At 37.8% G+C, this 27,574-nt stretch overlaps 1 protein-coding gene across 1 annotated transcript; it reads right to left on the bottom strand.

Moving 5' to 3' along the window:
• Nucleotides 1-1,028: 1,028 nt before the first annotated feature.
• On the bottom strand, nt 1,029-27,574 carry LOC140163106 (C3 and PZP-like alpha-2-macroglobulin domain-containing protein 8). The gene is made up of 5 exons (XM_072186482.1): nt 27,481-27,574; nt 12,254-12,451; nt 11,375-11,578; nt 2,509-2,808; nt 1,029-1,329 (listed from the first exon to the last, which is right to left on the bottom strand). Exons 2-4 carry the CDS (start codon nt 12,402-12,404, stop codon nt 2,516-2,518), a joined length of 648 nt encoding a protein of 215 aa, XP_072042583.1. The 5' UTR covers nt 12,405-12,451; nt 27,481-27,574; the 3' UTR covers nt 1,029-1,329; nt 2,509-2,515.

The following is a 27,574-nucleotide window of genomic DNA, read 5'->3' as shown; positions in this document are numbered from 1 at the left end:
GACATTTGGACACCCCCCCCAGGAAGTGATGTAATGAGAAAGGTTAATGTGTATAATTAATCTTGGGAAATCCCAAGCTTGCATCATCTGTGAAGATGTGAATGAAGTGATGGTTTATAAATAGATGATGGGTTTTGCATGAGTACTGGTATAAAAAGCTGGAGGCTTGAGTTTGGACTTTACAGAATGTCATGGGAGATTGTGAAACTCCACATGTGTGTGATGGTCTTCGTGCTTCGAAAAAGAAGTACATTTTAACCAGTTTACATAGCCAATAATTGAGCTAATTTTAATACAGCAACGAAGGAGATTGCGAGCACACAAATGTGCTCTTCCTCATCAAAGGATTAAAATTCTTCTGTCGAATTGCTGGAGTTTGCTGGGTGTATGCAAAGCACACATCTGTCAAATACAGCGGAGCTGTGTTAAAGAAACCTGTTTCCTGGAGAAGATTCAATATTTGGAGAAAGCAGCGCAAGGAGATATATTTGTGGGAAAAAGCAGCGCAAGAAGATAAGTGATTGGAGAAAGCAGCATCATTTTCGTGTGAGGATTTCATACGCAAGGATATTTATAAACGCAAGTGTACAATGGACTCCGCTGATTTTCGCAGGACAAGTGAATAAGGATATATACATCAGTCGTCCAGAACATTGCAAGAACTCTAGGATCACCAACAAGAAGACCGCTGGTTAAGTACTGATAGAATAAAACTGTGATTGTGTAATTTTATTGTATATGCAATATTGTTGTTATATGTACCAATCATACTTTGTTTTCAATTAAAAACTTAGATTTTGTTAGCTTAATCAAACAGTGTATTTGTGTTGTGCATTCGTGTGAGTTCAGGTAAAAGGTGATTTTGGCCTTGAGTCAAGTACGACTCGTAACAATATCATAAGATGGTTGAAATGGTTATTTAACTTCTTTTTAACTTTAAATGGCCATAAATTACTTAGTGGCATTATATAGCATTTATTATCACAGTATATCAAGTTTTTACATTTTTTCTTTTGCTGCCTCATAAAGGAAAACAATATTTAGGGTCGTCAACATTGTGTAGGATAAGACGGGTTACGCCAATCAATCAGTTGTTTCATTGCCTACTTTACGTCAAGTTGAAAGGGTAGCCATGTGAACAATATGAGGGCTATTGACACAAAAGAGGTATCAGAATATGTAGATTTTAATAGGGCTTCTTTTTGAAATTTTAGTGAAATGTGATACATAATAGGCTTTCATATGGTCTTAAAAAAGAAGGTTAGTTCGACGGCGCTTTGGTAGAAGATGTGCGATCCGACTGCTTCTTTTTCATATCTTCAATCGGAGCTATAATTAAAAGACACATAATAAAATATTGATTATTTCATTTCATGTCATTCTTGTATAACGACGTCACCACAAAAAAAACAGTATAAATAACATACTGAAATAAGGGTTCCAAATCGGTATATTTCGAAGAAATCATCAAAAACTGTTGAATTATAGTCTTAACTGTGGTATGCCACGTTTGAAACTAATTCGACATTTTTTTGATGATACATGTATCTTCGGAAATACTGCGCGTTTGATTTCAATATGTTAATGTTATACTGTAGGCTATATTATCATGATTATCACGCGGTATAAATGTCAATAATTCCATACAATCCCATTTACAAGAAACATTTACGTGCTCTTTTTGCATTATTGCTTGAAAGGGATGACATTTTATGTTATACATCAATTTTAAAGAATTCCGTTTTCCAGATCACCTTCCTTTAAGTAGAAAAATAGTTATTAGCCTCGTTTTGTGGCCAATTTTATTTTTATTTTTGTTACACTTTCGATGGAATCACTGAATGTGCCTTTTATAAGGATCTTTTTCCTTCTTGGTTTGATATGTGGCTGTCAATAACTCGGTATACTGATATTTCGTGTCATATCTTAGTAGTAATACTTTACCCTCCCATTATTTGCTATTTCTGGAACTGACATGGAGTTAGTTGAAAACCAAAATAATATACTAAACACATACTAAAAATACTAAACACATTGCGTATCGAAACGTTAACGCGGCTGTGTACTCTAGACGTTGTTTCTTTCACGAAATTGAGCCTTTTGATATGTACCTACTTTGTTATGAACAAAGTGCAAAATGTGACCACTTGAAACGTCAGCGACCATTATTTCAATGTTCATTTTCTCGGTAAAATGAAGATTTAGGTACACGATAACTCAATAAAAACAGTATCTATATGTAGTAAATTATGCTCATCGTATGGTCTATTTCCCATTTTAGGCATCATTTTGTGCAGATAGGTGTTTGTGTTTTGGGGTTTTTTTTGTGATTTTCTGCATAATTGTTTGTTTACACCAAATCTGTTTTCATATTAAGATTTATTGATGTCTTGCCTTTAAAGAAATGTATACTTTTTATGTCTTTCGTCAATAATTACAAAGTTATGGTAAATTTACTACATGCATGTCTGAGAGTACACAGCTGCCTTAAAGACACAATATACTTACATCATGCCTACATTATAGTGTTCCAAAACATAAACAGACCAACATGGTTTTTGCTTGTACGGAATCCGAAATAGAAGATTGGCTGGGTTTTTATTCTTTCCTCACTAAAAGCAAGAAATGGCTCAGCCTCTTGGTCGTCACCTTGGCCGACAACCATTTCGCCTTTTTCGGGATTTATCTTGACCCAGAATTCTGTCATACTGTTGCACTTGAGAATATCCGGGGTAGACACACTTTCGGCAGGTTTGCAATCTTTGCAAGGTCTAATTTCAGAACGTGAGTTCTTGTGCGACCCAATTACTGTAGATAAAAATTTAAAAGTAGACATGGTAGATAGTGTATTGATAATGGCAGATAGATTTACTTACTGAAGTCCAAGTTTAGCACTCCCTGTGTGAGGAACATTAAGGTCGTGTCTTCAGGCGCGGAATCAGAGTAGGTGAAGCCGGCGGGCCTTCTCCTCAGCCAAAAAGGGAAGGAGTAAAAGCAACCTCACCCAATCTATCATGTAATGAAGTGCCCAATTTATTTCTTGCGTACATGATGCGCCTATTGCGTTTTTCGCATTTCAAAATTGCGTGCGTCCGTGTATGAAAAGAAATAATTACGCACTTCAGTTGCAGCGCCCATCGCGTTTTTCGCTAAACATGCGTGCGTATAATTATACTGTATCATTCGTTTTTTAAACATGCGCGCTGTCATGCTTTTCTAGTGAAGACGCGTACGCTTTCAACGCTGTGAATTTATTTGTTTTGTTTTGGAGTTACAGTTCAGTCCTCAGCTATTTATCTGATGATCGCCGTATTACTCAGAGTAATAAATCATGCTGTTATTACGCTGTTTTATGTATTTTATTACACGCTCTACTATATAATAGTATCGAGCACTATCTTCAGCTGTTTTGATTAACTATATATATTATATATATTATAGCATACAGTATTATATATATTATATATATTATAGCATACAGTAGCATACAGCATACTCTTCCAAGCACGGTCTACACCGTGACAATACACTACGTATTGTCACAGTGTTTTCCATGTACATTCGTGAGGATCAGGTGATTCAATAGTCAATTCTACAACCAGATCCTTGGCATACGGATGGGCACTTGTGTAGCGCCCTCTGCGGCCAACTTATTTATGGGCTCTCTTGAAGCCAGACTTCTTGACACTGTCACCACCAAGCCCCTGGAAGGATCGTGGGTCAGATTCATTGATGACGTCCACTTCCTATGGACATCCGGGGTGGACAATCTCGAGACATTCAAATCTCACCTCAACACCTCCCACTCAACGATTAAATTCACATTTGAGTCCTCACCCACCCAAGTCCTCTTTCTAGACACTTTAACTATTCTCAAACAGGGCCAAATTCAGACATCCCTTTACAGCAAACCCACGGATAAACACGCTTATCTTCTCCCGACATCTTGCCACCCTACCCATACATTCTCCGGTATTCCATATAGCCAGGCCCTTAAAGTCCGTCAGTATTAAGATGGCATGTAGGGACGTTTACTTCCGGGTCACGAGGAAGGTCAACCGAGGTCAAAGGTCACGAGGGCACTTCTGGGTCACGGGGTCAACCGGAAGTACCGCCATTTTGAAAGGTCAACCGGAAATGCCGCCATTTTGAAAGGTCAACCGGAAATGCCGCCATTTTGAAAATTTTAAAAAAAATCAAAAACAAATTCAAAATAAAAAATTTCAAAAAAAAAATTAAAAAGAAAAAAAAAAAAAACAATTCCAAAAAATTTTCAAAAAAAATTTCAAAAAAAAATTATCCCCCAAAAAAATTTTTAAAATGTTTTAATTTTTTTTCCAAAAGTGAACTTTGACCCGGAAGTGATCTTTGATCCGTAATGATCCTCACGGAGGTGTTTTTGTTCTAGAAACACCGAATTCTTAAAATAAGAAATTTGTTTGCCTAATTTGAAACGTCGTATCGGCCGTTCTATTGAACGTATCGGCCTCAAATTCGGTATACAGGGTGAGGGTCGAATTACAAACTACCCGCGGGGGTCGAGAGGTTGAAGAGTCGATGCGCTTAAAAAAATTATTTTGTCTAGGGAAATATCATATTTTTCATTTTATACCCCGTATCGAAGTAAAACTTAGAGGTACGACCATGCAAAATGGAAGTGACCTTTATCCCGGAAGTGACGGTCGACCCTGAGTGACCCTTACACGATCTTTGACCCCTACGTAACATTTCCTCAAATGCGCCAATTGCACCAAACGCATCAATTTGCGGTGAAATGAGTGAATGAGCGGGAAAATGAGTCAATGAGGAGTGAAATGAGGCGTGAAGTGAGTCAATGAGGAGTGAAATGAGTAAATGAGCATGTAAATGAGTAAATTTTCTCAGGGAAATGAGTCAATTGAGTCAAAGCGTAACGAATCGCGTCAAAATGCGTCGATTGCGTAACAAATTGCGTCAAAGCGTAACGAATCGCGTCAAAAATGCGTCAATGCGTCGTGAAATGCGTCAAAGCGTAACGAATCGTGTCAAAAATGCGTCATTTCGTCGTAATTTGCGTCAAAGCGTTATAGATTGCGTCAAAATGCTTAAATTGCGTCGTAAATTACGTCGATTGCGTAACGAAATGCGTAACGCAAAAGCTTATATAAGCCGGTTAGCTTAAACCTCTCGGTCATTTCGATCCAAACCTTCAAAGAGTCAACATGAATACCTTCAAATCTTACCCTTGCTCCCTGTGCGACAGGACGTTCTCACGCAAGTACGATCTCGATAGACACGCGCGACACATACACCCCGAAGAACAAAAAGAAGAAGAGGAGGAGGAGATGGATTCCGATGATAAAGACTCGGAGGTCGAAGAGCGCGAAGTGTCGGACGAAGACAACGACGAACTGGAAGACAACGAGGCTTATCGGGAATGGTACGAGGGAGCTAAAGAAGCTACGGAAGACATGAGGAGGGAAAATACGAAAAGTACATCAAAGACGGCATGGACCCGGAGATGGCTAGGGAAAAGGCCTACCTGAAAACCGTATGGGCCGTCAAACGTGACTTTTTCGACCAGTACAGCACGTTTCTACGAAGTCACGCGCGTCTCAAAGACGAAGACCTTTTTACGGAGATCACGGACGATCTCGAGGAGAAAATGGAGAAAGGTGTCGAGGTAGACAAAGCCGTGAAGAGAACGATGGCCAAACATCGGTCTAAATTTGACGGGTTGTTCCAGTACGGCGAAGAAGATAACGTCGGGCAGTCTGCCACGGATGAAGGCGGCGATGATTAACCCGCAAAGACTCGCGTACTTTTGAAGCTAATAAAGTAGAGAAACAAAATACAATTGACTCTTTTACTCGTTATTACCCAATTACCCAAATTTGAAACCTCTAACGCAAATTACGACGCAATGATGCATTTTTGACGCAATTCGATACGCTTTGACGCATTTCACAACGCATTGGCGCATTTTTGACGCGATTCGTTACGCTTTGACGCATTTCATGACGCATTGACGCATTTTGACGCGATTCGTTACGCTTTGACGCAATTTGTTACGCAATCGACACATTTTGACACAATTCGTTACGCTTTGACGCAATTTGTTACGCAATCGACGCATTTTGACGCGATTCGTTACGCTTTGACGCAATTTGTTACGCAATCGACGCATTTTGACGCATTTGTGCATTTTGTTGTATATTTGGTGGTGGTGGGAGGAGAGAGGAGAACCGGTTTTAACCGGTTCTAACCGGTTTATCTGGTTCTATATCACGAATCCCCTTGACTAGTAAATACCCCTCAAAATTCCCGTTTGTTCTTAATCCTGCTCATTGACTCATTTCGTTGCTCATTCCCTGCTCATTTTACTCATTGACACGCTCATTGACTCATTTCACTCCTCATTGCCTCATTCCACAGCTCATTGACTCATTTCCCTGAGAAAATTTACTCATTTACATGCTCATTTACTCATTTCACTCCTCATTGACTCACTTCACGCCTCATTTACTCATTTCACTCCTCATTGACTCATTTTCCCGCTCATTCACTCATTTCACCGCAAAATTGATGCGTTTGGTGCAATTGGCGCATTTGAGGATAAGTCACGTAGGGGTCAAAGATCGTGTAAGGGTCACTCAGGGTCGACCGTCACTTCCTGGATAAAGGCCACTTCAATTTTGCACGGTCGTACTTTTAAGTTTTACCTCGATACGGGGTATAGAATGAAAAATATGATATTTCCCTAGACAAAATAAAATTTTTAAGCGCATCGACCTTTTGACCTCTCGACCCCCGCGTGTAGTTTGTAATTGGACCCTCACCCTGTATACCGAATTGGACGCTGATACGTTCCATCGAACGGCCGATACGTTTCAAATTAGGCAAAAAAAATTTTCATTATTTTAAAAATTCGGTGTTTCTAGAACAAAAACACCCTCGTGAGGATCATTTCGGGTCAAAGGTCGCTTTGCGAAAAATTGTATGATTTTTTTTTCTTTTTCTTCTTTTTTGGATAATTTTTTTTGAAATTTTTTTTTTGAAATTTTTTTTGGGGTTTTTTTAATTTTTTTTGAATTTTTTTTGAATTTTCAAAATGGCGGTATTTCCGGTTGACCTTTCAAAATGGCGGCATTTCCGGTTGAAATTTCAAAATGGAGGTACTTCCGGTTGACCTTTTCAAAATGGCGGTATTTCCGGTTGACCTTTGACCACTTCCGGTTGACCTTTGACCTTGTGACCGGAAGTGGCGACGTCTCTACAGGCTACTATACTACTTCCGTCGTATCTGCTCAGATCCTGAAGAAGAAGATCGTCACCTGAACAACCTTAAATCCAACCTACTTAAACACGCCTATGACCCTAATACAATCGACAAACAAATCGGGAAGGCTAAACAACAGGATCGCAAATCGCTTCTCACGTACAAACCCAAAAAGAAAATGGACCGCGTTCCACTAGTCACCACTTATAATCCTGCTTTCAACAACATCCGCTCCATCATCTCCCGCCACCTCCACATATTAGACGACGATGAAAGATTGAAACAGATCTTTCCATCTCCCCCATCTTGGCGTTCCGCCGCCCACGGAACTTACGGGACCTTGCTGTTTCATCTAAATTACGACCCACTCAAGACAAAGAAACCGCCGGCAGTACAAAATGCGCCGCTAAGAGATGCTCAGTATGCCCATTCATGACAGAAGCCACCAAATTCACCAGTTCTGTGACCGGTGAATCTTTCCCCATAACAACAAAGATTCACTGTAAGTCTGAATGGGTCATCTACCTCATTACTTGTAACAACTGTAAACTTCAATATGTCGGCAAGACCACCAACAAATTGTACACCCGCTTTACCGGTACCAAATCTGATATTAGACTCCCCTATGTGCATCATTTTAACTCACCCGGTCATTCAATCTCCAATGTTACCATCATGGGCATCGAGTCTATCCACAACCACCGTGAAAACATAATCCGCAAACGCGAGTCATACTGATAGCCAAACTACACACCTTTTAAGGTGTGTAGTTTAACTAAAAACCCCACAGTATCAACGCCGAATCTTAAATATAGGCCTATTAATTTTGTTCTTCATAACGCGTCGGTACTCCAGTGCCTCCCGTTTTTTTCAGCCTCTGACATTTTACGTAATTCCGCCCTCACTTTTGGTGTCGGCCTTTTACGCCCTCATTCCGTTTTCGCGCTGTTTTTGTCTTTGTTTTTGTTCCATATTGTTCATTGTCTTATCATACGCATTTCCGTCACCAGCACACATACTTTGCATCTCCCCTCTCGGTAAGTTAATGTTTTGCTTGGGTTTTTATACATTCCCATACTCATTCTGTTTTTTAATTGTTATTTTTTGCCATCAACAGTTTGTAATATAATCCCTTTTTCTGTATAATCTTTGTGCATAAACATTGTTTCTGGTCTGCTCAGGTTTTTGATTGTAGAATATTTTCTTGTAATGTATGGATTTATTGCCTGGCATTTATGTATCCTCTCTCTGTTTATTTATTTAACAGTTTGCCAATGCCATCCTTGATGAAGCCCTGAGGGCGAAAGCTCGGATTAAAATTTCATGTTACATGTTATCTCCCTGGATGCCACATGTGAACTTTGTGTAATAATTGTGTTTTGTCGTTGACCATACCGTTGATTCTTCCGGCGCTAGCTTTTACCTGACAAAGGAAAAGGACGACGTTGTCCGTCTGTGGACAACCTTTTAGCCCACAGTCCGGATTTAATTTGACAGCATCGCTGATTTCCTGATGTCCGTGTGGGTTTGCGCCGTCACCTTCACACTGGGGATCTGTGTAATGTACCACCAGTGTGAAATGGGTTATGTGCCCATCAGTCATGTCAGTACTGGAATTCAGCGCCTTTACCCTAGAATGTGGAATAAGAACTCCCATCCTCTACGAAACTTAGGACGAAAGCTCCAATCCAAAAACAACAACAGACAAAAACAAGCTACCAAGCCAATTAATTTGGCTCACCTTTCATAACCAGCTGTGTTGCGAAAGGAAATTTTAAGGTAGAGAAGGTAGTAGACAGGTTGAAAGATGAAAAGTAGTGTAGGTAGGAGCATCCAAAATGGGACAAGGTGTAAGTACCCAATTGGAGAAAATCCAGCATAGATGGAAAGAGTTAGCCCAAGTGCCAAAATGCTGGCAACAGGTATATATTTTTAAGCTCCTCGACACTGGGATAGGGTGTCTCCCTCAGGGCTACAAAGAAGTACTAATCGCGAAATATTGATATCCAACTAGTTTGCCCCGCAGGGCTACAAAGAAGCACTAACTGCGAAATGTTGATATCCAACAAGCTTAAACCATAAATTAGCCCCCGAAAGAGGGCAGGGCTTGAAGAATGAGGGAAATTATGGGGTACAAAGTAAAAGAAAAAAGTAGAGTTATGGTTAGGGATTAGGGTTAGGCTTTAGGGTTAGGCTTTAGGGTTAGGGTTAGGGTTTACGGTTTTGGGTTAGGGTTTAGGGTTAGGGTTTAGGGTTAGGGTTTAGGGTTAGGGTTTAGGGTTAGGATTAGGGTTTAGGGGTTAGGGTTAGGGTTTAGGGTTAGGGATTAGGGTTAGGGTTTGGGTTAGGGTTAGGGTTAGGTTTAGGGTTTTATGTTTAGGGTTATTAATTAATTATGTTACAAATTTACAATACGTACTATGTATTTTGCCAACGGGGTACACCGTGCCCTTACGTATGCTCTAATACAGCATATCCATCCCAGCACGGCATTTACCGTGCCCAGGCCATACGACACAATGTGTTACGTGTACATATGTGTGTATCGGGTGGGGATAGACTTTGGCTGTATTGACACCATGGAATGTATATTCATTCACATTCCTAAGAGATGGTAGTCCACCCAAAGCATTTCATCGTTTTATACGCTCTCCCTTTTTGGCATTGAGCACTTTATTCAAAAGATAGTATAACTTGAGTAAAATGTTGTATATCTATATATGGGAGAGGTTGGGTACGGCAGTGATACCCCATTCCTAGAATTGTAAAAATCATTTAGACGTGAGAAATTGGAATGAGGAGAGAAACGTTGCAGTTCTATATCACACAGGTTCTGTTATTTATTTGCCAAAGCTTTTCGCCATCAAGACTTCTTCAGGGCAAAACTGAAATATGAAAACAGATACAGGCCAAAAATCAACTAATGAAATGCTACATAATACGTTATAAGCAAAATGCCAATACATTGGCTAAATATGCCTATAATACAAGAATACATAATGATGTTTAGCAAATTACTGACAAGAACCCAAATAAGCATGACTAGGATAACATACAAACAGAAAATTTGTATAAACAAACATTTGAACAAAACTCAATTCACCCCTAAATGTGCAGAGAAAATGCGATAAGACAAGATGAAGATGATCCTCAATTGCGAGTCTGAAGTCTTAGGTGTCAGTGTAACATTTAAAATTTTGCAAATTGAGTTCGGACCCTTTTTGTTTAAAGCAATGATATATATTGTAAAAATAATGGCTTCAATTGGAAATTCATTTTGCAAAATTTCCAAACTTCTCAAAGGGAAACATCCACTCAGACACCCCCTGCGTATGGATAAACAACTACCCGTTTTCGCTTCTGTATTTCACACCCAGCCCAGCACTTGATGTTAAAACTAATAATTTATACAATAACATTTTCGGCTTACACAATAATAGTGCCAAACTTAACTGTGGCTTCAATTAGGTCTTCATTTTGCAAAAGTTTGAACATCCCCCCTCAGACACCCCCTGCATGGCGCAATTTTATGTTTAAAGCATTAATAATATTTAAACAATTAAAGTCAAAACTTGTCCACGAATGGCTTCATTTGGGCCGTCATTACGCAAATTTTCGGCCTTTTCAAACTTCAATTTTATACAATAATAGTGACAAAATGGTCCACCAAATGGCTTCTATCATGTATCATGTGTATTGGGTCTTCATTTTGCAAAAGTTTCTTCAAATTGCCCGCCCCCCCGACTGCTTTAGATCCGCCACTGCGTGTCTTTCATAGGGGGTGTATGGATTTTAAATAGACGGACTGTAAAGTGGTTGATCCTTCTTATCATCATAACTTTAGAAACATACCATCATGCATGAATGCTTTCCATAAGCATGACAAATATATTGTACCTTCGCCCAGGTGCGTATGAAGCAGTTGGACAGGGTGGACGAAGTAAAGGGGCCCCAAGAGTTCAGGGACCCCCAGCAAAACTGAAAATAAAATAAGGCGATGTTAAAAGGGCCGCGCACTGCTCCTTGTCCATGGGCCTTTGAGGCTCTTGCTTCGCTCCTCGGGGACTCCTCCCAAACATCTATTAGGTTTAGGTTTAACAAAACAAAATTACGCACCAATCTCGTAACTGTCATCAACTGGCCGCGGGTCTGGTGATAGAATCAAATGAACATCAGATACAGCTAAAACTTTGAACCAAAATGTCAAACGCCCTGGCACTTTTGGAAGCCTCGGAAACATAAAACTGTATTTATCCGAATTTGTCGTTTCATAAACGTTACATCTGTTGTCTCTCTCAGCTGTATAAGAAAGAGAAACAGCTGTAAAAGAAAGAGAAAATGTATGAAAACATTCGTTAATTATTGCTGAGATAGACAAATCATCGCAATAGAAATTTAAAATTTGTAGCAAAAAGATTCGGTTTTCATTTCAGTTTCTTATATATAAATATACAAAATAAATGTTTGAATTTCGCAGTGCAATATTCACGAGCAGAGAAATCGAGCATGTCAATCTACCCTGATAAACGTGGTTTAGAAAATCTAATAAGCCATGGCTATTTTAGCTGTGAAAAAACATAGTGATAGTGATATAAACAAAATCGTTTCATGTCCTTATCGCATTTGTATGACTTCCAATATAAGCTAGTGACTTTTATTGAAGTATTTTTAACTGGAAAAAATGAGAAGAGAGAGGGGGAAGGGGTGTGTGGGGTGTGGAGAGGAGGTAAGGGGAGGGAGAAATAGGAAACAGAGGGGAGGGAGCATTGGAAATAGAAAGGGAAAGGGAGGAGAGCCTGAGAATGTAGGGGAGGCGAGGAGGGGGGGAGAAGGAGACACTTAGGGAAGAGGAGGTTATACAGGTGGGGGAGAGGGAGCCTAGGTAAGAGGTATGGGTTGTGCTTACCTGGGACAATAAACTAATTCCAATTGATAATGAAAACTTCTTTTTGACTAATAGGCTGGTAGTTCTCATAAGATTAATATTGAACTTACCTGTTTCACAGTTGACTCCAGTGTAGCCAGCTTCACATGTACAGGAACCTCCATTTTCACATGGGTTAGGATCGCAATCATTTTCTTCAGCCATAACACAAGTAACAGCTGCTAAAAGTAGTAACAAGACTAAAACTCCCGCGTTGTACATCTTCGAATTGCCTTTCTGATTCCGCCAAGTCAGTTCAAACCGTGTCTCTAAATGTAAAAGAAAAGAAACATATTTCAGTGGCGTACCGTGGCCGCTCCAACCCGGGGGCTGAAGAAAATTACATTTTGGCGCCCTTTTCTCAACAGCTCGAAAAGGTTAACCCAAATATTTTTTCGGTGGTTTGAAAAAGTGAAAAGCAAAAAAAAAAAAAAAAAAAAAGAATTTAGGCGCCCTAAAACCAATGTATAGTACCATTTTTTTTACTTTTTTAAAATTGTCCGCCCTTTTTCTTAACTAATTCTTTTTGACACCCTTTTTCTGTTTGCCGCCCTCCCTTTGCCGCCCCTTTTCTTCTTCCGTCGCCCTTCGTTTTGGCCGCCCTACTTTGACCCCGGGGATGGCGCCCCAAAGCCCCCCCGCCCAAAATACGCGCATGAATTAACAAGCCATCGGAGAATACTATCTACCAACAAACATTGCAAGAATTCTTTGTGTCTTTATCCTTTTTCAAACTTGGTCCTATTTATGGAAAGCTATATTTTGAATTATAATCAATTCTTTTCTTTTGATATTTTTTTTTTTTTTTTTGTATTCAGCTTCTTAATTCTTATTTAATATTGGGAATGAAACATTTTATTAACAAAATTACTCCATTATGTATAATAATTAAACTCATTTGATGTAGTCAAGTTAGCTCAGCAGTCAGGTTAGCTCAGCAGTCAAGTTAGCTCAATCGATAAGGCGTTCGACTATGGTGCGAGAGGTTGCGGGTTCGACTTCGAACCCTGACGGTGCCTAGTTCGCTCTCGTGGAAAAATTGAGTTAGCTTGAAATTCCCTGGACAAGGAACTTACTGCTAATTGTCTCGCTGTAACCCATAAGAAACTCAGGGAGCAGATCCTGGTTGCGAAGGTTATTTGTGGATTGTCTAGGGTGTGCGCTCTTGAGGCTGGAAAGTCCCTGAGTTGTTGTTAAATGGTTTATGGAATGATGTGAGGCCGTAGTGGTCAGCGTAGTGGTCAGGTAGTAGTGACTTCTTTATCTGCGGACACCAGACGTTGTCAACTATTTGGGTCATAATTCTATGAAAGAACTTGAATTCAACTAACCTGGAATTTTCGATGTGTGACACACACCTTCATCAGAAGAAGCCCTCTGATGTTGGACTTGTCCTTTAGTTAACCATTTGTGACTTTTTGGTCAAATGAGGGCGTTGTATAAGGACGGAAATTATAGTCATTGATCACGATTTGGTTCTTGATTTGGATTGCCCCCTTCACTAGCTATTACGTGAAAAGATTCAAATTTCATATTTTTTTTGTAAAAAGGAAAAGAATATGTTTCAACTTTGGGATTTCCTTTATGTTTTGCAACTTTTTTTTGTAGATTTTCTTTCTTTTTGAAAACATGAAAATGCATGCCGACTTAAAATATTTGAAGAAAAGAAACACTTTCCTGGATTAGAACCTTGTCTACTCGAGGAACAAAATACATTACTCGCATATCATTTAATAACCTGGAGCACCACATAACTTTCTGTAGCCGAGTGGGTAAAGAATGAAAGAATTTCGCGGAACATTTGAATATTATCGTCGCACTTTCAAATACCGTTTCAAAATATGCATTGCCATTGTACTATTCATTATTCATTATAAGTTTTAATTTACTTGATAATTTATATATATATATATATATATAACAAGTATTATTTTTCAGGTGACTAACTTTGGAATTAAAAGTGCTCAAACCCATTACAGGTGAGCGTAGAAACAAATTCAAAGTATAGACCTCTGGAAAAGGCAACCGTTACTACTAGTTTCACAGCATACCCTCACTTACGATCATTGGGTATACCGATCATCAGACGGATAATTTGTCATGGTTTCAAGTTAACACAAATGCATATACAGGTATATACATTCTGTGGTGTCAAAATCATGACAAACCTAGCCATTCCAGCACAGTCTCTACTCCAAAAGTAGTCGAAAGTGCTCAACCACTATAAATAGTGGGGGCGTAATATAACAAGTATTATTTTTCAGGTAACTTAAATGAAAGTTTCTTTGATATCACAGTTCAAAGAAATTCAAGTAACTATCCCAGCAAACACTAAAATGTTCTTAAAACCTTTATTCAAAACGTTTTAAAACATTTAAATGTCGGGTTATATAAAGGTCATGAAACCATTTTTAAAACGTTATTATAAAATATTTTGGTCAAACATCTTTGCAAAATATCCTGTCAACACTTCAATAACATTCTGTTTAGAATGCTTTGTTTTTTTGTAACACGTTTTGTGTTTGCTGGGATATTATTTAGAAACATCTAATATCTATAATGGGTTGGTTCTATTTCAGAAAATTTGCGTTCCAACCGGAAAAGGATTGCGTAAAAGTTGGCACCCGGCTTATTTAAGTGTCACCCCACCTAATTAACATACACAGTTGGCCAAGGTCAAATTTTTTTATCGTGTTGGTCGAAAGGGCTTTGGGTGTAGATTGTAAAAATCCACTTTGCTCGCTCATATGTTACCCGTTGCCATGGTAACGACCCGGAATGTATTTAAGGCGATTTTAGCTCATTTCAGGCTGAAAATGCTGAAATTTGCCTAATAAAGAACGGGGCATAGCTCCAATATTCGAGAAGATAGAAAAAGTTTGATTAGATCCTTACAATGGACCATCTTTCTACTTTCCAACAAAAAAATTAAATTATTCATGAGGTGTTCGTTTGTATCTTTTTTTTTTTTGGCAACACTTATAGTTTTGCCATTTTGACCTATTTTTGAGGTGCAAAAAAACTATTGGCCATGACTCCCAGAATATTGTAATTGTGGTTGTGAACAAAGCAGACCATGCCCCATTCAAAATTGATATAAATGGCTCGGGGGATTATATCAGTAAAGCGGGGTGTTGCCAGAAAATAACACATTTGAGTGTTTTTCCCCTGTATTTAGGTAATACTAAACATATTTTTTTTATGTTTGTGCATCATGTTATCTCACAATTGAATGTTTTTGATCAAGATATTAAATATCAAACAAATTCAATTTCTATTTTGATATTTAAAGTGTTGCCAGTCTTCAAAAATAGCGTTTTAAGGTATTTTAGTCAAATAACTATAGCTGTAATTGGCACATATTTAAAAGTGTTAAACCAAATGATAAATGTATAATCACTTGGACTATACGTCTAGATATTGATTTTGCAGCCTAGCAGGCCTTACGTCATTCAACAATAAGCTATGGCAACTGCAGTGTTGCCATAAAATAAGCCAATTTAGTACTTGGTCACATTTTTTAAGTTGGTACCTCATTGGTGCACATTTGGAAATTTGGTTGAAATCACCTCTTTTTGCACCTTTTTGGTTATATCTCAAATGTAGTTCAAGAAAAGTATGCAAACCCATACATTTCTGGAAAGCTTATGCTTCAAAGATGGCCATTACATTAGTTAGCATTTGAATATACAGGGTGATCGATAGGCAATATAGGGAGTAACAAAATAATTTCACACAAATAGTTGAATAGTACTGGTATTATGCCCGGGGTATTATGCCAATCTCATCATTTCCCAGTAACTGAAATTCGGTTTTTTTTAAAGAAAGTACACAGTTTGCCCTTTCTAAAACTACAACATTTATGTTAATTAATTATCTGTATAATCACTATTATACAGGGTGTGCAAAACGGCGAACATAATTTATTCGGAAACTATATGATAATATATAATCCCATTGAAGTAGCTCAATATCCTAAGCAAAGATTACTGACTAAAATCTCAGTTTTGATGCTGCATATACTTGTGCTGCATATATTAGTCTGAAAACAGAATGATTTCATATCAAATGCTGACATGTACAAAGCATGTCAATGTTCAAGTACACTTTTATATATTCTAGGATAATTGTAAGAATTGCAGAGAATTCTTTTTTCATTTTAAAAAGTACACCATTTTTATTCCATTTTTATGGTCTAATGTTCTTAAGATTCAGCAGCACTTTTCTTTAAGGGGACTCGATCTTTTGTGCGTAATTATAGAGGGCCAGGGGATTCACTCTATCATTTAAAAAATTATTTGAAGAAGTTAAAGAGCCCTAAGAATAAAAAACTGTAGTGTAATTCACGCAAGACACAATTTCTTTATATGACAAAAATTAATTTTTGTAATCGAAAATTGTTAAATTTAGCCTGAATCGGTAAATATGGTACCTCTCGCCCTTTTTTAGGTCAAGGCTGTTTTTACCATTATGCAGCGAACCATTGTTGAAGCTATTTCACATACATGTACAAAACATTCTAGAGAAATAATGAGGCCATATACTATAATGAGGCCAAGTCGTAAATTTTTAAGGTCACATTCCTAAAACCACAACAAAACATTGCGACGCAGATATTTCCCGACTTACGCAATTTCATCATCACATCAGTGTCTTTATTATTTGTTTGAAACCTTTCCCAAACGTTCGTGCTCTTTATGCATAAAATGGCTAATCTATCATTACAAAACGCGTCTTTTTTTAGTAAACAAAAGGCTAAAGATGGCATTATGGGATTTATCATTTATCATTACACTCCTCCACTCAACTGCCACCGTGGACGAGCGGTAAAGCGCTAGACGCGTAATCAAAGGAAGTTCCGAATCGTTGGTTCGAATCCCAACGAAGCCTGTGGAAACTTTTTTTTCTTCAAAATTCATGATCGCATTCCGAAATGAGTCACTTGTCGGTAAATCATGTATCGTATCCTTAATACATTGTAGCTAGTCCTGGTGCAAATAGGCCTATTGGAATTCTTAAAAATTTCAAACATACGCTACATAGAAGAAATGCATTAACCGCATAGCTTCTTCCATTCGACTAATTAGGAGTATTAAGTGACTACTATAATTAATTAACGTCCCTGATTAATGGAAACGGGTGATTCTTCCCCCAATATGCTCCCCCCCCTCTGAACATGTCCTGTTTATGCTACTGTATCTGCTGGACAAAGGTCGGATAGAGGGCAATGATACATTGATAATCATGTTACTCTTATTTTCTCTAAATGTTCATGATATTCGCAATTTTAATTCCTTTTTTTCTTTGTTGCATGATTTTGCCATTTAGGTTTTCAATAGGCCTATATTTCAAGGGTTCTATTTTGCATTAATTTTAGGCTGCAGTTTCTTGCTTATTTTTTCTTCAACATTTTCTCAATATATTTGCACTACGGTGTTTCGATGTTTTCAGACTATTCGTGTTTTGCTATATAGTAATATATATGTTTTCCTGATGTTAAAAAGAGTTCATTTGAACTTGTTTTTCTTCAAAGTTGGAATGTTTTTACCGTTCTTAATATCGTTTTTTTTTTCATTTAAAAGAAATACATAAGTGTTTAAAATTTATTAGGGGAAATTTCTATATAGCCTGTGCTGTATTTCAACCAAATATACTCACATTATATAAACCTAAATATGCACGAATGGAAATACCCATCCGATCGTCTAACCTTACCCTGGGTAGACAATGTGATAGGGTCTTTGATATAGAGTTACGAGGTATGTACTACCCTAGAGCTGTTCTTCTTATACATTTAATTCCCGTTAAATAACATGAATAAGGACATGTGTACAGTGTGTGCAGGCCTACATCTTCATTCAAGTTTGCACATTAATAAATAACGAACATGTCAACTAGAACATCAATTGGCGTCCACAGTAATACCGGTATGCGGCACTCATGTACTATACGGCCAATTAAAAATAAAAATATGTTTCTCGTCCGGGTTTTAAAATTAGGAAGATGAGGGCTTTTTATTTTCAATTTTTATTGGAAAACGACGCTAAACACCTGTATTTGGCACCATATTTTGGGTATTCGACATACAGATTGATATCTGAGAAAAAGGAGGAGGCCCTTTTTATTTTATTGTATTGTTTTGAGAGGTAGGCTCCTCTAGTGATCACAAAACTCTTCTTAAATGATGTATTATGCATTTACAAAGCCGTAAAATAAGTTTCTGAAACATCTTTTTCAAAAAGTTATAGCTGAAAGTTTACAAAATAAAAAGAAATTTGAAACATCTTCAAAAAAGGAGGAGGGCGCGGACGAGAAACATGTTGTTTTTTTTACTCGGCCTAACAGAGTGATGGGACTGGGGTCTGAGTATTAAAAGAACATACAATATCATCATTGATGCATGCAGCGTGATACGCCCGTTGGTTGCAATGCCGCACCGGGCAACTTTGAAAGCATTAACATGATGAATGGTGGTGTTTGTGTGGGAAACCCCAGACCAGCATGACCAGTTCATGAGTATCAGCGTTCCAGCGAAGTGTTTACGGAACGTCCGTAGCGTGGACATGGCCGTGGTACATTACATATACCGGTAGTCCAAGTTGGTATTTACAATGATTTAATATGTACAGTTTTATTAATCCATATTAACCATTTTTAAACACGTGTAAGTTCAGAATGAAGAGTGAGAAGAGATGGGGTTTGGCCGGTGTTTGGAATGTTAGAAAGATAAAGAAACTAAAAAGATAAACATGATAAAGGAAGAATAAAGTAAATATATACCCGTACCGGGTAATAGAAAGTTGAGTAATATACCTATATAACATTTTTGACAATATTATATTGAGCGCCTAAATTGCACATATCGAAATTTTCCAACATGTAACATTTCAACCATGTTCATCTTTCAAGTTCACATAAATATATGCGTATTAAAGTGTACATCGTGACTACCTCATGTTGACCAGCACACTAAACTAACTACCGGAAGTTGACAGTATCTCTTCAACGGTCACCCAGGTTTGACACTGCAAAAGACGTATAATTTTCATAGACATTACACGTTGGCAAGAAGTCATACGTCATATACCCTGTCTGTGTTAGCATGGTTAGTAACATCACACGAATATATATCCAGATTTTTACAAAGTATATAGAGTCTACCCAGGGTAAGGTTACCCTGGGTAGACGATCGGATGGGTATTCGTGCATATTGCACTAGGTTCTTTCTTCTTCTCCTCTTTCTTTTTTCTTTTATTTTGTAAAGTTTGTGTAATTGTATGTTGTAACTTAAGTGTAAGGGGGTGCTCGCTTCATGCCTTAGGGCATTTTGAGCATCTGCTCATTCAAATTTTGTGTCTTTTATATATATTTTGTATGTTGATTTGAATGAAATAAAATGATGATGTATGTATGTATGTATGACTTAACATACGGTTAATGTCGGAGAAAGACAATAGTTCGAGGGGTTTATTTTTTGTTACGTTATGCGCTTTAGGTTACACTGTCGGAAAAGTTGTTTTGTCCGGATTTTTTTCGCATGAATGGACTTGACTTTACCTTCAGTTGTTTATGGAAAAAATTCTAGAGGTTTTGGACCACTTCGGCGCAAAAAATGTTTCGTCATGCGTCGAAATTTGTCGTAACGTAACAAACTTGTTGAACGGCACTTAGCAAACTCTCTAATTACTTTTTAATATAAAATCACATTAGCTTACTCAGGAAATAAAATGTCGCATTCAATTAAGCCATGTGCACTTAATGGATTATATCTTATACTTTTCACATAATTATTTATAGTTGACGCATTGTTACCTATAATGAAATCAAGTATATCACAATGTGTTGATAATGTCTGTAACGTACTGTTTTGCAAAAATGTTGCACTAAATGGCTTAAGGGATCGGATAGCAACGTTTGCAAAGTACTTGGATTTTTTTCGAAATGCCGATATAAAAAAAAACATATTTATGTCAATGTATTAAAAATGCATTAGGTTAGCCGAAAACCTGAACGGGCTGCACCGCTCAGTCCGACACGCCGCTAGTCGGACACGCTTCTAGTACGACACGCCACTAGTCCGACTACACAAATTTCATATACTTAGGGGTGCGTCACTCCGAAAATGAAAACCACTGCGCTAGTCCGAAAAAAAGCATGCGCTAGTCCGAAAATGAAAACCACTGCAACAGTCCGACACGCCGCTAGTCCGAATCTGCAAACACTTTTTAGTCCGACACGCCGCTAGTCCGAATCCGAAATACACTGCGCTAGTCCAAATCTGGAAAACACTTCTGCAGTCCGATCCTACACTAGTCCCAAGTTTTATAACACTGCGCAAGTTCGAAGTTGAAAAACACTGCGTTATTCCGAATCTGGTTATCTGCTATTACAATGTTTTTCAAATTCGGACAAGCGCACTGGTTTTCAGTTTGGATGGCGCAGTGTTTTTAGATTCGGACTAGCGCAGTGTCAGACTAGGGGATGTTTCCCAGATTCGGACTAGCGCAGTGGTTTTCAGTTTCGGACAAACGCAGTGGTTTTCATTTTCCGACTAGCTGCGTGTAGGACTGGCATTGTGTATTTTCGATTCGGACTAGCTGCGTGTCGGACTGGTGAAGTGCATTTCAGATTCGGACTAGCGGCATGTCGGACTATCGGAGGGTTGGACCAGTGGCGTGAAGGACTAACGCCCTGTTACCATGCGTGTGTCACAGGGGCCCCTCAAATAGCTAGCAAAATAGGATAATGATATAGATGAGCGTGGTACCAATTAAAGCCACCGCCATAGTGTGCGCAACGCAAAACTTTCATTGATCAAGCTCATTATATCAAATTTGGGTTTTATTTAAAAGTGTTTTGAACTATATATTTCGCAGCATTTAAAAACATGATTTTATGGTAAATTTTAAACAACAGTTGCATGTTATTCTCAATTAGCACGCAGATTTAATTTGTTTTGAAGTCATGAGATCTTGTAAAAAAGTAACATTTGTTAGAAATGATCTCATAATTTTTTATTTATAGCAACATTAATGAGTTTTAATGTCGTCATTCACATTATCTTTTGATGCAAAGCATCGTTAAAAATGCATTTCTAACAACTGTTGTCGTTTCGCACGCACGTTGATTTAATCTACTTTTGATGTATTTCTTGATTTTTTTCCCTATATCGTTATTTCCATAACAAATACATTGAATTTACAAATCAGATCATAAATAATACAAAGGCAATATAAATATATACATTTGATTAGGGTGCATACAACTTATTAATTGATAATATATATTGAGCGCCTAAATTGCACATATCGAAATTTCCCAACATGTAGCATTTCAACTAAGTTCATCTTTCAAGTTCACATAAATATATGTGTATTAAAGTGTATATCGTGACTACCCCAGGTTGACCAGCACACTAAACTAACTACCTGAAGTTGACAATATGTCTTCAACGGTCACCCTGGGTTGACACTGCAAAAGATGTATAATGTTCATAGACATTACACGTTAGCAAGAAGTCATACGTCATATACCCTGTCTGTGTTAGCATGGTTAGTAACAGCACACGGATATATATCCAGATTTTTACAAAGTAATATAGAGTCTACCCAGCGTAATACCCTGGGTAGACGATCGGATGGGTATTTCCATTCGTGCACATAAATATATAGAGGATCAATAAAATACAGCATATAAAGCCGAATGATGCAAAACTCATTTTACAGTCGGCAGTGTTATCAAATCCGCGCTTGGGCAACTTTTGATGCTTTTCACCTTTGGACAATTCTTTGTTCAATAGAGGCATCAAAAATAAAACTATGTGGTTATGCACCGACTAAAAAACGGGGTCAACATTTTGTTCTGTTTGCAGTAGCGTAGCCAGGGGTGGGGACAGGGAAAAGAGTGCCCCGCCGACAAAAATGAAAGAGAAAAAATTAAAGAAAAGTGGGAGAGCAAAAAAAAAAGAAAAGAAAAAAAGAAAAGAAGCAAGGAGCATGTTTTCCTGGGTGTTTTCCACCAAAATTCACCCTGATCATGAGCATGTTAAGGGGGTACTACACCCTGGCCAATGTTGTGCCTATTTTTGCATTTTTCTCAAAAATGATAGCGCATTGGAGACAAGTAAGATAGGTATATTATAGGGGCAAGGACTACAACTACTGCACTGAAAATTCAGCAACTCAATGCAAGTAGTTATTGATGTATTGATTAAATATTGGTTTTCCCTCATTTTTGACTGTAACTCCACAACTGGTTTGTGTGCTGAAATAAAATTTCCAGTGCAGTAGTTGTAGTCATTGCCCCTATAATATACATACCTTACTTGTCACCAATGCGCTCTAATTTTTGAGAAAAAGTAAAAATAGGCACAAAATTGGGCAGGGTGTAATACCCCCCTTAGATAACTCTTGCTAGGAGAAATAAGGCAGAAAATTCATGTTATCATCAGTTTGTAATGTTTACAATGCAGAAGTGTGTCTTTTTTCCTGTTAACACAGGTGTATATAGTACATCATAACATAATACACTTTGTTTAGAATTGAATTCTCAAATTCCCCAAAATCAGTGCATAACAATGTAGTCTGTAAAAAGAAAGTACTAAATTTGCTTACTTTATGGCAACACTGCAGTTAAAATCCCCGGAGATTATTGCTGAATGATGTAAGGCCTGCTACATCAATATTCAGAAGTATAGTCCAAGTGATTATACTTTTATCGTTTGGTTTTAAACTTTAGATATGTGCCAGTTTCTAGTCATTTGACTAAAATACCTTAAAATGCCATTTTTGAATACTGGCAACACTTTAAATATCAAAATAGAAATTGAATTTGTTTAATATTTAATATCTAGATCAAAAACATTCAATTGTGAGATAACATGATAGACAAACATAAAAATATGTTTAGTAATACCTAATTACAGGGGAAAAACACTCCAAGTCAAATTTAGCTCTTTTCAACAAATGTGTTATTTTCTGGCAACACTCTGCTTTACTGATATAATCCCCCAAGCCATTTATATCAATTTTGAATGGGGCATGGTCTGCTTTGTTCTTAACCACAATTACAATATTCTGGGAGTCATGGCCAATAGTTTTTTTGCACCTCAAAAATAGGTCAAAATTGTCACTTTTTAAAAAGGGCAAAACTATAAGTGTTGCCAGGTCAAAAAAAGATATAAACGAACACCACATGAATAATTTAAATTTTTGTTGGAAAGTAGAAAGATGGTCCATTGTAAGGATCTAATCAAACTTTTTTAGTTCTTTATTAGGCAAATTTCAGCATTTTCAGCCTGAAATGAGCTAAAATCGCCTAAAATACATTCCGGGTCGTTACCCTGGCAACGGGTAACATATGAGCGAGCAAAGTGGATTTTTACAATCTACATCCAAAGCCCTTTGGACCAACACGATAAAAAAATGTTGACCTTGGCCAACTGTGTATGTTAATTAGGTGGGGTGACACTTAAACTGTTATGTTAAACTGGGTACGCTACGCTGAACTCGAACCTGTTGTCTGCCGAGCAGTATTTTAAGACCGTGACCCTCATAAAGACCCCCAATAGGATCGTATAGGGCGAAAAATTTGTTCGTCTAGTTTAAGGGAGGGGGAATGGGCAGACTCCAAGACCCCAATAATTTTTTCCAAAAAGTTTTTGGTCATATATTGATGAAAGAAATTGTACGCTATCGGGTCAACCAAGTAACATTGGAAATTTCCTCCCCAAAATGCTAATTTCATCTCTTTCAATTGTACAAACGCTTTTTGAATCGAATGGCTTGCCATACTTGAAAGTTTGTGAATTTTTGATTGACAGCATAATATTTAAATATTTAGCTTCATTAACAGTAAAGTCTAATTTAAAAGACTTTGCGCACATGACTTTACTGCTTTTCCCGGCTGCTTTTAAAGCTTTCTTCATAATATGGACGGTTTTCCAATGTACAACGTAGAAGCGTGTGACATCTTACCATCTGATCGGCACATTTATCATGAATTTTGTAAACTCCAACAGCTGTTTCCCACTTCCAGGTCAATCAGCATAAAATTCATAAATTAGTCAGCTCCGCCCACCTCATTCCAGTATTTCAATTTTACAGGTCCACTCGTATGGACGTAAGCTACAGATCAGATCGTCAATCACAAGACGGCTATAAACTAGCGTACACGAGACTAATTTTATAACCAAATTGGGGGCGGTATATCGATATAGAAGAAGATAGAAGAAGAAATATGATTGGTGAAATATTTGTTCAATTAACCAAATTGACCAATAGAGAAGCAAGTCTCATCGAATCTGACCTTGCATGAAAAATGGAAAATGGCGTGCTGTTCACACTGATAGCCAGAATGGAGTCAAGTGACTCTCACAGTGGAGTAAACTAGCACTGACTCTTAAAAGGAGTCACTTGACTGTCACAAGAGAGTCAGTTGACTCTACCCGTGGAGTCAATTGACTCTACATTCAGAGTCGTCGATGGAGTCAAGAAATTTATGACTCTTCAAGGGAGTCTGACTCTTTAATAGTTTGGCTGTTGACACCATGGAATATATATTCTCCCATTCCTAAGGGATGGTGGTTCAGCCTAGCGTTTTCATCCTGTCGTCTGACGATCGCCTATATGGCGTGAAAACTCAAAGTAAAAGTCTCCTATTCTGGTAGGTATATACTTTGAATTTTTATCTTGATGTATATCTATGTGTATCATTATTTTGTGCTATTTCCGAACTGTCGGAGTGACCCTGTTATGGAATCAGGGTAACTCTATAAATGGAGTCTGAGTTACTCTAGAAGCAGAGTCCAGCCACTCCGCGACTCTATGTCTAAAATGACTCCAAATTGGGAGTCAAATGACTCCTCTATAGAGTCATCTACGGTGACTCTTCCGCGGAGTCAAGAATATATGACTCTTCAAGGGAGTCAGATGACTCCCAATATGGAGTCATTTTAGACATAGAGTCGCAGAGCGGCTGGACTCTGCTTTTAGAGTCACCCTGACTCCAGTTTGGCTTTCAGTGATGGCAAAAATAAAATTGTATAGCCGTAATAATTTTTTAGTATAAGACCTACTATTATACTGACTTTTTAAAAAACAATTTACATTAATGTTTTCACATTCACATATTTGTTAGCAGTTGGTGGGAAAGAAGTACTATAGTCCGTATACCTTCCTCGAGTCAGTAAAGTAAAATCAGATTTTGAGATTTTCTCAAAAACTTGTTGTATCTATCTGTGTGAGTTAATCAAAGGCTCCGTCAGTTTCAATCCAAATGTCGCAAAATTCATACGGGAGATCAAGGAATATACCGAGACGGTAATGCAAAAATGTGGTTGAAAACGGTCAAGAATCGGCTTCAAAATCAGTGAAAATGTGGTCGGGTTCTATCCTAGGTAAACAAAGAAAAGTAGTCAGTTGCTAACCTAGCCACGCGCGTCGCAAGGACGTATCTAACGTCGAGCCGCTCGCGTAGCGCAGTGATACCGCGCGGTAACCCAGCATTACGCCATCGCTCGCGTAAACGACGCACAGCCACGTAATGATATTACGGGTGAACGACCATAGACAAGCTATGAGAGGAGGACGTGATAAATAGGCCTACAGGAAAAGGATGTGTGTTTGTTAAAAAGTACAAACAACAAAAAGGTACCGGTATGTGGGTTATAATTAGTCACAGTGAGAATATGAAAACGGGAATAAAATAGGCTAAAGAAGGAAAGAAGGAAACTAATCAGGAAATGTAAAAAATCTAAAATAAGATCAGGAAATATAAATAAAAAGGCTATTAAACTGAGTATAGAATTAATTTATTAATTTATTATAATGATTTGTTACAAACAAAAAGTATCATTATAGTAATTAGACTTTCCTTCGTATGTTCATTATCATTCACTGTCTTTAACATAATTGTAAAATGGACAAATTTTGTGCATTTTCAACGATGTATCTATGTTTATTTCGCACTTGGACATTCTTCAAAACTGGCTAAATACGTGACCTCGCTTCGAAACAGGAGAGTGGTTTTGAATAGATCAACGTACGTCCGAAACCTACGTTTTAATATATAAATTTCAAAGACCTTCCATTACTCTTAAGTTTCATGCTTCGTCAGACATACGATGGTATATTTTGGCTGCGATTCCAACCCGATGGATTGCACAGATATGCATTCCATGGTGTCTCAAACCAAAACATTTTAAGCTGAATTTATACTCGATCGCTTTTGCAGAAAAGCGATTCTCACGCATGCTCAGTGTTAACTTACATTTCCAGAGCGTTGAGCCTATCTTCTAACTTCCCAGCGATATCGCTTGACACGTGAATGCGTCCAGCAATCATATACAACCACTTGGATCTATTATTTTGCTAATTAATTTACCTTTCTCGATTATTAACTTTTGGTGATGAATTAATACAAAGTAATAATTTTTGACAGCAACTGATGTTTTTAAAATGTATTTTGTGGCATTTCGAATATATTAATTGTCGTCTGCAATCGCTATCGCCGTGATAAGTATAAATGCAAAAGCGACGAGTGATGCAGCGCAAAATTCTGTGATTGCCCATCGCCCAAAGTGTTTCATCGCAATCGCTCGGCGATCGAGTATAAATTCAGCTTTAGAGTTGCCTCTCAGATATTTTCGAAGAGTCTCAACTGGTTACAGGAGCACATATATCAACATTTATAACAGTTCAACTTTTGAAAAATACTTTTTGCCAATAACTCTTAATTCGTTTATTTCGTCTAAGGTGAGCAGAGCTGGGATGGGTGCTTTTCAAAACTTCCTGCTTTCTTTCCGTTTGAGACTTTTGCTTTTGGGTGGATAAGCAACTAGAAATCTTAGGAACGTTTTAGGGTTTAATTCACCAAATGACGTTTACCACATAGAGGCGCTGTGATGTAGAAATTGGTATGGTTTACAACCTATTCGAAGCACCACTGCTGATAATCGAGCCGCTCAACTACCAACAAAATTGAATGTACGATATGATATTTTACCATGCAAAAAAAGGCTAATTCTTCTATACTTTTTAACAAATACAAGAATAGGAACTTTTGGTGGCATGATCCCTCAACAGCTGTTACTCAATGCTCCATGTGGACAAGAGTCCTCAGAGTAGACTCGTCCACTTCTTTTTGCCTATTATCTCTTCTTACTTATTTTACTTCCTTTTCCTACTCCTTTATTTCTCCTTCCGTGTTTCTTCCTTTGATTATTTTACTCATTTCATTCTCCGATCCTGGTTGGCAAGTCTAATTAAAACATTGGCTACGTCACTGAGAGTGATCTTACCTATTTATCTTCAGTGATCTTCCTTCGTTTTGGTTGCTGCACCTGCCCAATATATCAGCCGAACTCGGTGCGTACGAAGCAACAATACCAAGCG

Source organism: Amphiura filiformis, chromosome 10, assembly GCF_039555335.1.
Source record: "Amphiura filiformis chromosome 10, Afil_fr2py, whole genome shotgun sequence".
Taxonomy (NCBI): Eukaryota; Metazoa; Echinodermata; class Ophiuroidea; order Amphilepidida; family Amphiuridae; genus Amphiura; species Amphiura filiformis.
This window is presented reverse-complemented; position numbering and strand designations above follow the sequence as displayed.